This window comes from Marmota marmota, unplaced genomic scaffold (genome assembly GCF_001458135.2).
Source record: "Marmota marmota marmota unplaced genomic scaffold, marMar, whole genome shotgun sequence".
In the NCBI taxonomy this organism is placed as follows: domain Eukaryota; kingdom Metazoa; phylum Chordata; class Mammalia; order Rodentia; family Sciuridae; genus Marmota; species Marmota marmota.
In genome coordinates, this window is record NW_026000174.1 from 42,191,067 (window position 1) to 42,208,514 (window position 17,448).

At 33.8% G+C, this 17,448-nt stretch overlaps 1 protein-coding gene across 6 annotated transcripts in view; it reads right to left on the reverse strand.

Annotated features, from left to right (window-relative positions):
- Dcdc1 (doublecortin domain containing 1) overlaps positions 1–17,448 on the reverse strand; it is a 479,867-nt gene that overhangs the window by 381,906 nt on the left and 80,513 nt on the right. For 5 of the 6 annotated variants that reach the window (XM_048788537.1, XM_048788536.1, XM_048788535.1 and 2 more), the window contains one exon: positions 14,754–14,847. In XM_048788537.1, the coding sequence (XP_048644494.1) occupies positions 14,754–14,847 (94 nt within the window). Of the gene's footprint in view, positions 1–5,724; positions 5,807–14,753; positions 14,850–17,448 lie in introns of those variants that run through there. The other variant, XM_048788540.1, reaches the window with a different exon arrangement.

Consider the following 17,448-nt stretch of genomic DNA (forward strand, 5'->3'; position numbering starts at 1 on the left):
CAAAGGAAGTTATGAGTGAATGTTACTCTGGCTCACAATTTCTTTCCTGAAGAAAGTAATAAACAGAATCAGAAAACACACACACACACTCCATATGAGGGCCTGAATGTAGGCAGCAGGCTTTATTCTTTTGAGTTACCCACCCTTAGCTAAGAAAGCAATGCCATTTCCAGGACCAACAATTGGCAAAACAGCAGTGCTACTAGTCATATGAGGGTTGTGCTAGGCATTTTTAGTGCATAAAAGGAGGGGGAAGCATTTTGACTAGATTATTAGTGCCTGAATTTTTTCACTTTCATCAAAAGGAATCTAATACAATGCTTCCTAAACTAAGGCAATATTCTGATTTTTGTACTACATACTTTACTTTCAATGACTACTCTATATTATTTAGCCCTGAGATAAACATGGGAATACAGAGATGATTATATGATTTCCATTCTCATAGAGGTCACAGTCTAGAGAAGAGACAACCATTAGACAAATAACTCTCCAAGAAGTTTTATTAATTTCAGTGTGATGATTACTACATAGAAGAAGCTATAAATGTAACAGGGATACCTATTTGCAATACATACTTTATGTTCAACTTGTCAAGGTGAGAGGGTACCCATAGGTTTGTCTGAATATTTTTCTAGTCGTGTCTGCGAAGATATTTCTGGATGAGATAAACATCTGAATCAATAGACCGAGCAAAGCAAATTTCCCTCCCTACTGTGCGTGGGCCCAATCCAATCAATTGAAGAATAAAAAGTCTTAGTAACTCCAGCTGTAACTGCCCATCAGTTATCTCCAGTTTGCCATCTCTAACCACAAAGCTTTGGACTTCCCTGTGTACATAATCCAATGATAATAAATAGAGAGAGAGAGAGAGAGAGAGAGAGAGAGAGAGGTTCTGGTTCTCAAGAGACCCCCTAACAAACACATTGTCCTAGACAAGAAGGGAAAGGGTAACAGGGACAAGACAATGTTGGGAGAATTTTTTAGACATAATATTTAATCTAAGACTTAATAGCTCACAAAGAGAATAAGGTGCAAGAGAATCCAAATAAAGGAAGCATTGCATGATGAGGCAATGGAATATGAAAGAGCATTTGAGGAAAAGAAACAAACAACCTTAAGTGTAGAGAGAATGGGGCCAGTAAAACCAAGTAAAGATAGAGAAGTTGGGTAAGGAGGGATGAAATCATGAACGCCCTTCCAGCCATGATAAAGATTTAAACACTGGTTCAATATACAAGTTATGAAAGACGTATCAGTTTTGAAAATAGTGTTAGTAGAGTGGTGCAATTAAAAGACTTGTGTTTAAGTTGGAGATAAGTAGATTCATAACTAAATGAACAAACATATTTATAGGGGGATGCTTTAATTTGAAGAATACTTTATTTGGATGCTAAAGATCTCTGTTCCTAATCATGTTCTGGTCAACACTTTTAGAAATAACTTGGGAAAGTTGTTAAATTGATATTCATGCAGAATTTACACTACTAATGACAAAAATGGGAGAAGCTATTAATCCCTGGGTTTTTACAGATTAAATATCTGAGAAATCTTAACAAGCTAAACTACTAAATAAAAACCTTAGAAGTAGAAATTTAATAGGAATCTATACAAAATGTTCTAGTCTAACATCTATAAACTTAGCAGTAGAAGAATAGCATAGGGTAAAAGTAGCTTAAAAGCAAATTGTGGTAGCAGCTCAACTCACAACAGCTAAACTATGGAACCAACTTAGGTGCCCTTAAACAGATAAATGGACAAAGAAAACATGATACACACACACACACAAACACACACACAGTGGAGTACTACTCAGCCTTAAAGAAGAATGAAATTATGGCATTTGAAGATAAAAGGATGGAGCTGAAGAATATCATGCTAAGAGAAATAAGCCAATCCCAAAAAATGAAAGGCCAAATGTTTTCTCTGATATGTGGATGCTAACTCACAATAAGCACGGGGGAGCTCAGGAAGAATAGTTACTTTAGATTAGATAGAGGGGAGTGAAGGGAAGCAGGGGGTTTAGGGTAGGGGGATAGAATAGTAGAATGAATTGGATATTATTACCATATGTGTATATATGATTACAGGTCCAGTGGGATTCTACATCACGTACAACCAGAAAAATGAGAAATTATACTCCATTTATGTATGATGTATCATAGTGCATTCTACTGTCATGTATAACTAATTAAAACTAATTTAAAAAGCAAATTGTGAGCAAAAACTTGGGTACTTTAATTGACTGCAAATTCAGTAAACATTATGGTTAACGGTATGATGTATCTAAAAGGAATAGTAACATGGCTGTATGTTACATAATGAGGTAGGGCTGCTTTAGGGTGTCAAAAGAATAATAAAGGTGACAAGGATAATGAGGGGTCAGATAAGCACTTGGAGAGACAAGGATATTTAACCTGGAATATATTAAAATAATAAATATTCAAATATCTGAAAAGCAGTCACAGACTTACATTAATTTCAGGACCATAGTAAACGTTTAAAAGAATGAATTTCAGTTAGCTATTATCTAGGGCTTTTGTTCTTTACTGTTATTTTTGTTTGGTACTAGGGGTTGAACCTAGAAGTGTTTTATCACTAAGCTACATCTCCACCCCTTTTTTATTTTTTTGAGACAGGGTCTTGCTAAATTACTGAGGCTTTCCTCGAACATTTGAACCTTGTGCCTCAACCTCCCAAGTCACTGGGATTAAATGCATGTGTCACCATGCCTTGTTTTTTTTTCTTCTCACTCCAGTCAGAATGGCAGTTATCAAGAATATAAGCAAAAATAAATGTTGGTGATAACATGGGGGAAAAGGTACATTCATACACTGCTGGTGGGACTGCAAATTGGTGTAATCACTCTGGAAATCAGAATGGAGATTCCTCAGAAAACTTGGAATAGAACCACCATTTGACCCTGCTATCCCATGCCTTGGTTTATGCCCAAAGGACTTAAAATCAGCATACTAAAGTGATGCAACCAAATCAATGTTTTCAGCAGCTCAATTCACAAGAGCCAAACTATGGAACCAACTAGATGCTCTTCAACAGATGAGGGGAGAAAGAAAATCTGGTATATATACATAATGGAATATTACTCAGCCTTAAAGAAGAATAAAATTATGGCATTTGCAGGTAAATTAATAGAGCTGATAAATGGTTGCAGAATATCATGCTAAACGAAATAAACCAATCCCTAAAAGCCAAAGGCCAAAAGTTTTCTCTGATATGTGGATGCAAATTCACAATAAGGGGTGGGGGCAGGCTAGGGAACAAATGGAAGTACTTTGGATTAGGCAGAGGGGAGTGAAGGGAGGGGAGGGGATGTGGAAGTAGGAAAGACAGTAGATAAATCAGACATTATTACCCTATGTACATGTATGATTACAAGACTGGTGTGATTCTATATTACATATAACCAGAAGAATGAGAAGTTATACTGCTTTTGTATATGATGTGTTAAAATGCATTCTACTGTCATGTATAACTAATTAGAACAAATAAAATAAAATAGGTTTTTAAAACAAACAAGAACAGAGACTGGATGGAAATTTGTTGGACACAACTTAGAAAAACATGAACAAACTGGGATTTTTGTGTTGACCAAAGACCTTTCTAATGCTGAGATCACAAGTAAATCTATCAATGACACTATTCTTAAATAGATATTAAAAAGTTAGCCATAATCTTTGTTTTTATACCGCACTGTACATTAATAAATGAGACACTTGTAATTTTTAAAGTTCTATGGAATATGGCAAAAAGCTAGAGAAGTCAGTAAATCATTAATTAATATCAATGAGAACTATCAAAAATAAGTTAATAGAGGGTTAGTTATGTAGCTCAGTTGTAGAGCGCTTGTCTGACATGTGTGAGGCCCTGAGTTTGATTCTCAGCATCACCAAAAATAAACAAATAAATAATAATAATTAATTGTATATTAATTCAACTAAGAATTTTTAATTTTAATTAATTCATTCATTTAAAAGTGTTTTCACTACTTACTACATTTACTACATTTAAGGCATTATAACAATTTTTATATTATTATTACTATTAGGGCCTTGCATACACTAGGCCCATGCTCTACCACTCAGCTCTATCCCCATACATTTTTATATTTTACTTTAAGGTAGGGTCTCATTAAGTTGTCCAGGCTGGCCTGGTACTTGCAATCTTCCTGCCTCAGCCTCCTGAGTTGCTGGGATTACAGGAGTATGCCACAATCCCAGGTCTAGGTCCGTGTCTCTGTCTCTGTCTCTGTCTCTGTCTGTCTCTCTCTCTCTCTCCTTCCCTCCCTCCCTCCCTCCTTTAAATAAATAATGTTTTGTGTATGCACATGCCTACATATAAATAGGGATTAGAATCCAGGGCCTTCCACATGCTAGGCAAGCATTCCACCATTAAGCCATACATATCACCAACCCTTAGTATTCATTTTTTTGAGGCTATTATATGTATAGTTCCATAGTAGATATTTGGAAATTTTTTAGAAACCTTAAATTAGTATTATATAAAATAACAATTTCTCTTTAGTTAAAGAGATAAATCCTATGTATGAAACAAATACTACATAATCAATTTTAATAGCATATGATACAAGCAGAATCAAAAGAAGTCATGAAAAGGAGCTATTAGTAAACAAAATGAATTAAGTGGAATTTAAATAATTTTTTTTATAATTTGGCAAGCTGACATATCAGTTAAACAGCCTATAATGGACTCAGTCAGAGGGCCCAAATAAGCAATGCCTGAATTCCTGCCCCATAGAAATTGAAAAATGATATATTTTTGTTGCTTCAAGATGCTAATTCTTGAGGTAATTTGTTACACAGCTATATATAATTAGTACTGATTTTAGATAAGGGATAATATAGTATATTCCATTGTTACACAAATTTTTTTGCCCCTCCCTGAAGGACAATTATACTTCCTACCTTTTCACCTTGGGCTTAGCTGTGTGGCTTGTGATGTCATACATCCCCATGCTGGTGCATTAAGGAGATGGCACATGACTTGCTTTGATAGATGTGAGTGCAGATGCAATCAACTCTCAATGACATGTAGCATAAGTGAAAAATATACCTTTGATAAGCCATTGAAAGTTGTGTGGAATATGGCAAAAATCTATACTGAGAATTTTGGGTTTAATTGTTATAACAAAATAATAGAGTATAAACCACTGAACGTTGAATAGTTGGAAAATAGATTATTCTAAGGGTCATAAAATAGTATAAGTAAAGGTAAGGAAGTTGGGCACTGCATGAGGCACTTCCCCACCTGAGACATTAAAGGCAGAAATCTAGCTACAACAGAATGTCTATTTTGAGTAGTTGTGAGTTGTAGGTGATTAAACTAAAGGATAGAGCAAGATTACATGATCTTGAATATCAGGATACATAATGTAAAAATTATCCTAAAATGTTGTTTGATCTATAAAATTCTGAGAAAAAAAATTAGGGATAGTTTAGGAAAATTTCTCTTTGACCATAAATAGGATTAAGGCTTAGGAGTAGAACTTACCTATTTAATCAGTGAACAAAGATTATGTCAAAATACTTATTAATTATGAATATCTATATTGGTATCTATTGCCACAGTAATGCTACAAAACAAACCACCTTGAAATTCAGTAGCATAAAACAATAGGCATTTTTTTTAGTCATGAGTCTGCACATTAGCTGAATAGTTCTGCTGGTCTTAGCTAAGCTTGCTCACATGTCTTGAAAATCAGCTGGCTGTCAGTTGAACTAGGGTGACCTTGGCTGGGACAACTGGAATGAATCAGTTCTTCAGTTGTCTTTAAAAAAAAAACAATAATTTATGGTGAAATTCACATAACATAAAGTCAATGGTTTTAAAGTGAACAACTCTAGCATTTAGTAGACTGAAAATGTGCAACCATCTCTTTGTAGTTCCCAAACATTTCCTTTTTCCAAAAAATAAACCCACAACACACTAAGCAATCACAGTCTCCTCCCCTGGGCAACTGGAAACCATCTGTTTGCATATTGTCTGTAGAGTTAGCTATTCTGGATATTTCATATAGATGGAATCAAACAATATGTTACCTTTTATGTCTGGTTTCTTTCATTGAGTACAATTCTTTCAGAATTCATCATATTGTAGCATTGTCTGACCTTCATTCCTTTTCATGGTTGAGTAACATTCCACCATATGTTTCTACATTAATTTATTTCTATATTAATCTATTCCTGGACAATTGATATCTAGTTTTGGGCTACTGTGTATAGTACTGCTATGAACATGCATGTATATATGCTTATTTGAGCACTTGTTTTCAACTTTTTGAATACAAAAAGTGGAATTGCAGGGCCATGTGGTATTTCTGTTTAATTTTGATGAAACTACCAAATTATTTTCCAAAGTAGCTGCACCATTTTACATTCTCACAACCAGTACAAAGGGGTTCCAATTTCCCCACATACTAATCAACACTTGCTATTTTCTCTGTGTGTGTGTGTGTGTGTGTGTTTGTGCATGCATGTGCACTTTTTGATAGTCAGCCTTTGTGTGTGTGTGTGTGTGTGTGTGTAAAGTGGTATTATATTGAAGTTTTGATTTGCATTTCCTTAATGACTAAGGATGTTGAGCATCTTTTCAGGTGCTTGTTGACATTTGTACATCTTCTTTGTATAAATGTTTATTCAGGTCCTTTGCTCATTTTTTAATTAGGTTGTTTTGTGTTTTTGTTGCTGTATATAAATTCTTTATTAATTGTCAATATTAAACCCTTATCAGTTACATGATATTTTCTCCCATTCTGTAAATTATCTCTTTATTTATAATGCTGCCTGATGCACAAACTCTTTTTAATTTGATGAAGTCTGGTTTCTTGCAGGGGAAAAGGAAGCATTCTTTTATTGCTTATGCTTTTGGCATCATGTCTATGAATCCATTGCCAAATTCCAGGTCATAAAGATTCACCCCCACATTTGCTCATAAGATTTTTATGGTTTTAAGCTCTTGTATTTGGATTTTTGACCTATTTTGAGTTCATTTTAGATATGAAACAGGTGTCCAACTTTAGTCTTCTGCTGCGAATATCCATTGTATTACCACCACTGGTTGAAGAAATTATTCTTTACCCAATGAATCATCTTGGCAACTTTGTTGAAAGTCAACTGGCCACAGATTATAGATGTACTGGTTTATTTCTGGACTCTGAATTCTATTGCATTTGTATCTATGCCTGTCTTTAATGCCATAAGTACCATGCTGTTTTAATTATTGTAGTTTTACTTGTAGAAAATTTTAAAGTTAAGGAATGAGAGTCCAATGTAAAGAGTTTGCAAGGTTAAGGCACAGTCCCTTACAATAGTGTCCCAAATTCAGACACTAGTTATATGTTTGGGGATCTCCAGGTCACCCTCATTTCTGGCCAACTGGCTCCAAATTCTAGAATTCTCACTACCATCTCAGATTCAATAACTTAATAAATTATCTCACAAAACTAAGGAAGGTGTTATTCTTATGGGAGCATGTTGGTCAGGAACCCCTAGAAATACATAACAAGTGATTTTGAAGAGTAAATAATAAAATAAGATTGAGACTATGGGGGGTGCTTAATTGAGTGGCTTTAAACTTTGACAGTGTTTTAATATGAAAGGATATGGAGTCTTGTTTATTTGTTTGCTTGCTTACTCTTTAACCTAAGTGGTATCTAGCAGTTTATTTTGTGTCATGTGGTTTTTTAGTTGTCTTTTTACAGAAGGGACTTTTCATAAACAATAGGGAAGTTGACCTTAAACTTCATAAGTAAAGATATGTAGAATTTGAGCTTGATGGTTCACAAACCTAAATGTAGCAGGGATTATTTCCTAACTGTCATGGCCTTCAGAAAATGACAGTCTAGGATTGGACATGGCTGTGGAGGGCTTAGTACTCCTAGCAGGCCATGCCTGCCTTCCTGGGCTGGCTGCTGCTGCTTGCTCTTTTATCAACAGTGAACTTCACCTAAAACTTCAGAGAAGTCTAAGAATGGAGTCAGATCATTTTAGGCACTGGAAAAGTGAAAAATAAGTGCTGCTTTTCTGTTTTAAAAGCAAATCTGTAGGCCAGTACTTGAAACTCTTATGGCAGCTGAGTCTATAAGATAACAATTTGAGTTAAAATAGGGAAATTACTCAAGGCATTAAAATCTAGGACTCAGATTTGCTAAAGGAATCAAGAAGAAAGTAAAGTAGTTTAAAAATATGTTTCATTATTATGGACAGAACAGTGTATAAAAAACGAAATAAAACAAACAGACACAACTGGAGGAGAAAAGAGATCACCTTAGAATAATGGTAAACATTTGATCCAAGCACACATGTTTGACAGACATGAAAAGAGAAAAAGATCCCAAAGGCCAAGCACAGGAAACACATTCAAGTGTAGCTACTCTTAAAGAGGTTATTATAAACAGGGAAATAATTTGTTATAAAATCAAAACGGTAACTGGGGCTCAGTGATATTTAACAGAGAAATAAAGATAAGATCTAGAAGAACAGACTTAGAACAATCCTCCAGAGAAGTGGACTCCTGAACACTGCAAAGAGGTAGTATTTATGCTATGGATAAATTTATAGTAAGGCCAACTAGGGAATCTCTTTGGAGAACAGGATAAATAGTGCACACCAAAACTGGACAAATTAAAGAGGAAGATTAGTATAAAATACTAAAAAAAAAAAAAACTATTGGGTGAAATCTAAAAATTAATGGCCTTTAGATTAAGGGAATCCAAAGGCAAGATGAATTACATTACAGGGAACTGAACAGAATAATAACAAATCAAGGATCTAAAATCTAAATTAGATGTTAGAAGTAGGAGAATAGGATTACTTAACTCGGGGATTAAAAATGAATAAGATTGACTTAAACAAAAGATGTTATGGACAAACTGAGAACTTATGGATTTCTGTATCTCACTATAAGATACTCTGCAAGAAAAATACTAGAAAAATACAAGAACAGATCAGAAAGCAAAGTCAAATGAAAGAAGTACTCAATTACAGCAAATAATGCTACCTGTAAGCTTATTGCAGAAGTTAACTTTTCTGAAAGAAACAGCTTTATCAAAAAGATAACCCAAAATATTGAAGAAAAAGAGGTATCAGACAAATGTTAACTAAAGAGCAGAAGCATTCAAATGCTAGGGAAAGACCATGTCTTCACGAGGAAACAGCAGTGATGGTGATCTTCACAGAGGCCCTAAGAACATGAGCCTCAAACATAAATAGCTGCTTCAGTTCAAAAGCTACCAAAAAATATTCTCCAAGTGGAAATGAGAGGGAAGCTGTGCCTATGAAGTAAGTTTCTTGGGCTTAAACAATTCCATAGGGAGAGGCCTTGATAGTTGCCATGAGGACCCACAGATGAAAATGACACCCTTAAAAAGAGGTGGATGCTATACTACCAGACAGGAAACCACCCTTAATTCAGCATGGGTCTAGAAGCTGTGACTGAGAAGGAAAAGAATATTAAGACACCTGGGATACTTTACAAAGGGAAAGAACCATGCCTCACATAAGTCTTTATGACTAGAGCTACCAATGTAAACTTCCATTTTTTAAATTTGTTCCTATTAGTTATTCATGACAGTAGAATGTATTTTGACATATTATACATATATGGAGTATAACTTTCCATTCTTCTGGTTGTACATGATGTGGAAATATATTGGTTGTGTATTCACATAGGCATAAAGGAAAGTAATGTCTGATTCATTCTACTATCTTTCTTATTCCCATTCTCCCACCCTCCCCCTTCCTTCTCTTTCCTCTAATCCAAACTACTTCCTTCCCTTTCCTCTAATCCAAACTACTTCTATTCTTCCCTACCCACCCCCTTATTGTGAATTAGCATCAACATATCAGAGAAAACATTCGGCCTTTGTTTTTTTGGAATCGGCTTATATCACTTTACTCTCCAGTTTCATCCGTTTACTGGTAAATGCCATAGTTCATTCTTCTTTATGGCTGAGTAATAATTCCAATGTGTATATACACTACATTTTCTTTATCCATTCATCTTTTGAAGGGCACCTAGGCTGATTCCATAATTTAGCTAGTGTGAATTGAGCTGCTATAAACATTAATATGGCTGTGTCACTGTGGTGTGCTGATTTTAAGTCTTTGGGTATAAACTGAGAAATAGCATAACTGGGTCAAATGGTGGTTCCATTCTAACAAACTTCCAAATATTGCAAGAATAAAACACTCTGCAAAAAATAGCAAAAAAAAAAAAAAAAAAAATTAAAAACACTCTCAGTCCTCTCAGTGAGAATAACATAGCTAATTTTATATAATGCTTATCAAATGTCAGACACTGGTTTTAAAGACTTTACATGTAATTCACTTAATCCTTGCAACAATATATAAAGGTAAATAATATAATCCTTGTTTTATAGATAAGGAAACTGATTCTCAAAGAAGCTAAATAACCTATCCTAAGTCATCATAACAAGTGGCATAACTGAAATTTGAACTCTGATTCCAAAATCAGAGCACTTAGCCAACATTTAATGCAGCCTCTTTGAAACAAGATAATGTGAACTGGTCAATTTTTGCCTCAAGATATTGTAAATACATGCTGCCGTAATTAATGCATTAGAGATTTCCTTCCAACAAGTTATGCCAGAGGTCACAGACTTTGATCAACAGCACAGACTGGATGACATCTTGGAAATACTGACAAGAAGTATGTTTTCTCTTTTCTACCCTCCTTCTCATAGTTTGTGCTATGTTATTTGGGTCTGGATTTTGCCAAACGTAAGGTCATTATTTTGTGTGAAATGGCCACATTTGCTTCTATTCACTTCTGTCTGAATGTTCTGTGAGTGGTGTTGATGTTGCAATAATTGTTTATTTGTTTGGACATAAGGCCCATGAAAAAGTTGTGTAGACCTAATTCAACTTTTGAGGTCCTGTGAAATGACACCCACTCCAGGAGCCCAGACAGCCACAGCTGGAGGAATTCCAGCTCAAATCAAGCATCCAGAAGCCATCTGGCTGACACTGAGAAAAATAAACATTAAGAAGGACTTCAAATTCTTTGCACTTTAACTTGAGGTGTTTGAACTTTTATTAGATTTTAACTCATAAAGGTAAGATTATGGGATATTGGATTTACTTCTGTATAAATACTTTATAAATACTGTGTAAATACTTAAATACTTCAGATTTTAATTTCCTTGGGATTTTAACCTTTGAATTTTAATTTCTCTACAAAAGTTGATAATGGGCATGAGTTAACATTTAAATTCAGGTTATCACTATTTTATTGGAATGTTATAAATGAAACATGCTACTCCCGTAATTTCATTTTATTGCAGAATCTCTAAAGAACTTATCAGAAAACTTATAGCTATTTTTAGATAGAGTTGTTAGACATAATTTGGAGTGGAAAATTAAATGGAAAGTGAACATTCAGGGCAACAAATAATGGCCTTGGAGCTGATTTAATTCATGTACCATTCTAACTCATTTCAGAATCACTGGGGTAAACTTTACACTACCTTCTATGATCTAGAAGGATCCATAAAAGAGCAGGATTATTGGAATGGAAGACTCATAAGGGTCCTAAGAGACCCCAAGAGTAAGAGTGACTCAACTGGTTCTCCCCAGTAAAATAGCCAAGGAAATTAAGAGATCAAGTTGGGAAATATTAGGAAGAATAGGAGTGTTATTAAACAACAACTACAAAAATGCAACACTCTCTACATTAGTTTTGCCACTATTAAAATCTTCTATAACATCAAATAGCTTTGTATGATTAGTAAACAGGGGAATGATGGCAGAATGATATGGAAGTTTGGCAAATATATGGTTTTTTTTTTCCTAAGCAAACAAAGCTAAAAAGAGTAGCAGTATATTTTTATTTTTTAGCTTGATGGCTGCACTGGAGTTCCCAGCTCAGAGAGATCCACCCCTGGCCTTACATGACTATCTGTGGGAGTTTCACTTCCTTCTGTGCCTTTCTTCAAAGAAGCCCCACTGGCCCCAACCTCCATTTCACTTTCATCTGTATTGTCTCACTCTGCACTGTTTTTGTGCAGCACTAATTTCCTCTGAAGCAGCATTCTGAGATGCCTGCCCAGGCTGTTTACATTATCTCTTAAGTTAATAATTATTCTTTTAGTTACTGTTCTGGTTTTAAAGGTGCATAGAATTTGAATAGTCTTCCCAGCCCCATTTCTCCCATACCTCTGTTATTTGGTGGGGGTGGTGGGGGTGTGACTTTGAGGATACATTATTAGCACACACATTATGTACTAGCATGTTGGCTATAGGAATCTGATATCTACACAATAGCTGATTCCTTTCTATACTTGAAAGGACAGATCTATACAGGAATCATGACAAAAGAACTTTCTCACATGTTACAATATAAATTGCTTTGCTAAAATCATGTAGGGTTTGGAAATCTAAATACATAAGCAATTTGCAAATCCTGTGGATTATTTTAAGGTTTTACTAGACTTGAAAAAGTAAAAGAAATTTAATATTGAGGAAAAAATGTGCTCATTTCTCATAGCATAGGAGGAAAAATTGTAAGTGTACCTAATTCCCAAAAAGAAGGAACAGAAGAAAAAAATTTACTTTTATTTTTTATATCTGTTGCTTTTAGTTCTTAGTACAATTATACTTCTAATTTGTGCTCATAAATTTAAAATAATTGGTTTGACCTTAACGTTAGACATTATTAAATGACTTTTTTTCAGTTCTGATATGAGGCAAGCAAAAAACCCAAGTTATATATTAAATCAAAAAAAGTATCGGTATTTATTTAATTAATTAATTAATTTAAAAGATAACTCATCTAACATTTTACCTTTCCTAAGTTAAGTTCAGAAGACCATAAAAGTTTACAGACTCCAATAATTTGTTGAAAAAAATCATAATAACAAACAAACAAAAGAAATTTAAAACCTAATATTAAGTGACGAGCGTGGTACAGACTGGAAGTTCCTCCAATAGGATTAGCTTCTTTAAGTATTTTAAGTCCAGTGAACTTGTAATACTTCCACGTGTTAGTAACTGCATAGGCTAATTTCAACTGGCATAAGCTTTTATAAGTATGCAAAAACACAGGGCAAGGCATGCATTAAAATGTGATAATAGCACACTTCTGGGATATGTGAAGCATGAGACATGAATCTGAATGCCTCTGGCACCTATGAAGTATCATGCCTCAGAATTGGTGCTTTTCTGTTTTGATAAGTAATTCTGTGATACCATTTAGAAGGGGGAAAGCCAGCTTTATAAATATAAATCTTTAATCTTAACCAAGATTATATAGTTAAATTCTAGCAGTTTATTCAAATACAATTTTTAAATTCCAGGTATTCTGGAAATAATTTAAAACCAGACAGGGTTTTAAGAAAATGTATTGGTTATTTTTTATCAATGTAAGTATAGGAGTAAATATTATTAATCTTACAAAAAAGTTAGCCAGAATGATGGAAGAAGGAACATGAAGGAATTAAAAAATCAATTTTGGTAATATTCTTACCACTCCAAAAAAATGAACATAAGGAAGGATTCCTTGTGCTACATATGTATTACAGGTACATAACTTTATCTAACATCTTCAGATAAAAATTTTTAATAAAATGAAACTAATTATGATATATAATATAAGAAAAGATGTACATATATTAATATAGCACTATGAATTTCACCTTTTATTTATATCTACAAAGCATTAATTTAAAAAATAATAAATAAATAGAAGGAAGACCAGCAGGCTAGAGGAAGGGGAACAGGAGGAGGAGAGCAGAAAAGGAAGTACTGGGGACTGAAATTGAACAAAATCATATTCCCTGCATTCATGATTCTATCAAAATGAACCTCAACATTACATTTATCTATAATGCACTAATAAAACATTTTTAAATAACTAAAAATATATCTACTTTCTAAGTGCACACACACACACATACATAATCCTTTACTCCAAAAAATGGAAGTTATAAACAATAAGTATCAAAATGTCACAGTTATCATTCAATAAGTATTAATTAAGGGTGACAAATCAAGGGCATAGCCTTACTTTTATATAGCACAAGAGAAAAAACTGGAAACAAATGAAGATATGTGATACTGGCACATCCCCAAATCAGTATAGCTGACTGGACCTAACCTTACAGTTGAAGACGTGTTATTTAATATTTCAACCCTCCTCAGGCATGGATTTAAAGTTTAGGTGAAGTTATGGGACTATCCTAATAGCACATATAAACTCAAAAATGTGGAATTCATGGTATTTTTGGTTTTAGGGAACAAAATCAGTTTCTTTAGAGATACCATAAGTAAATGTCACCTCCTGACAAAGACATACAATGAAAGTGTTTTAAAGCACATTACATAACCTTTAAACAACCTCTAGAAAGTTGACCAAAACATTTTAAAAATCTTAATATAAGCATATTATAGTACAACTTCTCTTTAGAAAGCTGTATCCCATATAATTTGGCTGTCATACTATGAAAATGTAACAATTATTTTGTTTTCTTAGTTGTGACTTAGTAAGGTTAAAATTCTAATGAACATTTTTTTTTAAAAATTCAAATTTGTGCCAAGATAAAAGGTTCTTAAAATCTTAGTTCCCCATATATAAGAATACTATATTTGTCCATGTCAAACAGTTTTATTATATCTGTTTTCCTTTTAATTGTTTAAAGTAAAACCAAAATTGTATAAATACCTTTCAAAATATTATCATATAGTTTACTAAAATCTTACCTTTGGAAAAATCTTCAATTTTTCTGCCATATATATCATAAAGATATCTTGCGGGTGAGTCTAGATTCATTCTCATTGTGCAAGTATCTAAAACCTATACAGGAAAAAAAATCAATAAATAATGTATTACAGTAATCTCTGGTTAAATTGAATATACATTTATAGTTCTTTCTATACTATAAAGCTATTAAAATTATATTGTAAAATAAATTCCAATGATTTATAAAATGCTTCTAATGTATGAAGTTTAAAAATGTGATTAAAATTGTCAGATAATTCTACTTCAAAATACACAAGTATTAATAAGAAAGAAAAAAATAGAGAAGGAAGGAATCATGCAAAAAATATTAAAATACAGATTACCATTCAATAAATAGTAAAACTTTAGAACACTAAAAAACTTTATATTATTCTTGATACTTTCCATATTTTCTATATTTCTATATTTTCCATTTACTTTACAGAGAGAATATTTATATTCAAATTAGATTTTAAGGTACTTTCTTTGGCTTTTAAATTCTTTCTAGGAACTTGTTCAAGCATACCATCTAAGCTCACTCTATTCATTCTTTCTCATTTTATGGGTAACTTTTGTTGCACGTAGCTCACAAAACCCTAACTCTGGGTGAACTTTTCCTTCCATTCCCTGTGCACCTTTCAGTCCCTATGAGAAACTTGCTACTGCTTGAGAAAATCACATAACTGAAGACATGAGCATTAATTTTATTCATCATTAACCTCCCTAGTCACTTCTGTTACATTTCTTTTTTTTTCTTATTTTTAAATTGATGGACACAATACTTTTATTTTGTTTCTATTTTTATGTGATGCTAAGGATTGAACCTAGTGCCTCAAACATAATAGGCAAGTGTTCTACCACTGAGCCACAACCCTGGCCCTCTGTTATAATTCTCTACCACTTTCTGAAATGAGCATTTCCAAACCATCTTCAATCTGATATCTCTACCTTCCTTAATTCCTTTTTCACTTTCAGCAGCAAAGAGTATGAACAAGAGAAAATTGAAGCTTCATCATCCCGTTATCAAGGCTACAAGCCTACCTACTTATGCATCCATCCTCTCTTTTATCTCTAGTTATATTACAAGGGGTTCCTCACTCCTATCTAATGTCAATATTCTACAGTACTTTAAATTATGTTTGCCCTGGTTTTAAAGTAGTATAAATTATCTATCATTTCTTCTCTCTCAAGTATTTTCAAACACTCCTTAACTAGATTTTTCCAACTGACTCTCAAACATAATCAAGTCTTTCCTATATAAAAATTAAATCCCTCCATCACATCACATTTCCCTCGAGCTACTCTTCCCCTTCACAGTGAAATGTCTTTAAAGAGTTGTTCATGCACACTGTTTCCATTTCCTTTCTTCCCATTCTTTCTCAGAACATTCAAGTCTGGCTTTCTTGCCATCACTTTTCTGAAATAATCTAACAAGATTACCAATGAGTATCAGGTTGATCAATCCAAGGATATTTTCTTAATTCTCAATTCTTTTGAACTTTGAGCAAATGCTCAAATGAACATTTTCTATTTCTTTAAATCATTTCCCTTGAATTCTGAGATAAAAGAATCCACTAATCCTTCTCTTGGTTTTTTTCTGTCCTGTTCATAGGTACATGCCCTCCAGGACTAGAATTGCTCAAGTTCTAGACCTTTTTCTTCTTCGCTCTACTTTCTCTCTTAAGGTAATCTAAACCGAGCCCCAGTGTTTCATCTTCCCTCTATGTACTGACAACTCCCAAATGGATATATACACTCCCAGGGGTTCTTCTAACTCCTGGTTATGTAATACATACCCAATATTTCCACTTCAACAGATTAAAGATACTTCAATGTGAATAGGTACAATATTCAGTTCCTGTTTCATCTCCTCCTGGCTATTCTTCTAGCATTCTGTGTCTTAGGAAAAGGAACCTCTCTTCATCAAAATGAACAAACCAGAAACTTCAAAATTGTCATTAATACCCTTAACACTTCATTGTCAGAGCCTGCTTATTTTGTCTTCTAAAAATCTTACCAATCCATATACTTTTCTCAATCTCCACTACTATATCCTGTTCCAAGCCATTACCACCTATAGGTAGAACTCCTACAGTAAGCTAATAGTCTCCCTACCTCTGTTCTTGCCCATTCAACTTGTTCTCCACTAAGCACTAAAGTCACCTATTCAAAATTATAAATCTGGTTACACTCCATAACACTCCTAAGTAAAACTCATTACAGGATTTCTCAGTGCTCTCAGAGAAAAAGGCAGAAAAAAATCTGTGACCTTTCTTACAAAGCCACTCTTTCCTTCATTTATCAACCTCTCAATCCCTGGAATTCATCCTATTCACTCTTGCCATGGAGCCTTTCTGTTTGCTGTGTTCTCTGTTTGAAATGTTTCTCTAGCTTCACTATCCCCCACATGTTCCCACGTAAGTCCTGTTTATCTTTTCTCAGAAGGCTTTCCTAGGCCACCTATTCCATGTTTAGTAATGTAATCATTTTACCACTGTCCCACAACTAGAATGAAAACAGCTTTGCTCACCGGTAAATCCAAGTACTGGTAGATGTCAATAGTCATAAAAATATTTTATGTTAATGAAAAAACAAAGGTCAATACGTATTATTTCTAATATATGATCTCATTTCATAATTAATGTCCTACTTTGATTCTAGTAAAATAATAAAATG